Source organism: Alosa alosa, chromosome 24 (assembly GCF_017589495.1).
Source record: "Alosa alosa isolate M-15738 ecotype Scorff River chromosome 24, AALO_Geno_1.1, whole genome shotgun sequence".
NCBI classification, from domain to species: domain Eukaryota; kingdom Metazoa; phylum Chordata; class Actinopteri; order Clupeiformes; family Clupeidae; genus Alosa; species Alosa alosa.
Genome location: NC_063212.1, coordinates 16560128 through 16560701, shown reverse-complemented (window position 1 = coordinate 16560701; position 574 = coordinate 16560128). Strand labels below are relative to the sequence as shown.

Genomic DNA, 574 nt, shown 5'->3' with positions numbered 1-574 from the left:
CTCTCTCTCCCTCTCATCCCTCCCTCTCTCTCTTCCTCTCTCTCCCTCTCATCCCTCCCTCTCTCTCTTCCTCTCTTTCCCTTACTCTTCCATTTTCCTTTCCCCGTTCCCCCCCCCCCACCTCTCTCTCTCTCTCTCTCTCTCTCTCTCTCTCTCTCCTCCTCCTTCAGTAATGGCCTCTTCCTGCAGTGCCCTCCTCCCCCAAGGGGACAGCTCCTGTGCTCCCTGTGTGGCGACGTCTTCACAGACCCCATCACTCTGCCCTGCGGACACAACTTCTGCCACTCCTGTCTCCTGGGCCTCTGGGACTCCTCATCGTCCTCCACCTCCTCTTCCTCTTCCTCCTCCTCCTCCTCCTGCTGCCCCACTGCCGTCTTCCCTCCCGGCCGAACTCCAGCGTCAACATTCGGCTCCGCTGAGATAAGCCCGGCTTCAAAGGCGGAGCGCCCCTGGGTCTCGATTGGCGACAAGCGTCGCCGTCGGCCTCCGAACCTCAGCAACACCAGTCCCAGTTCGCCGCCACCATCACCAGCACCACCACCACCTCCGGCTCCGCCTCGGCTCCCTCTCGCCC

The 574-nt window shown here is 62.4% G+C and overlaps 1 protein-coding gene across 1 annotated transcript in view; it reads left to right on the top strand.

Moving 5' to 3' along the window:
* Positions 1-419: 419 nt before the first annotated feature.
* Positions 420-574, top strand: part of LOC125289102 (E3 ubiquitin-protein ligase TRIM39-like) — a gene marked incomplete at its 5' end in the record, with an annotated part of 5688 nt that continues 5533 nt past the window's right edge. Inside the window, one exon of the mRNA XM_048235786.1 lies at positions 420-574. This exon is cut by the window's right edge and continues 310 nt beyond it. Coding sequence (XP_048091743.1) covers positions 420-574 — 155 coding nt within the window.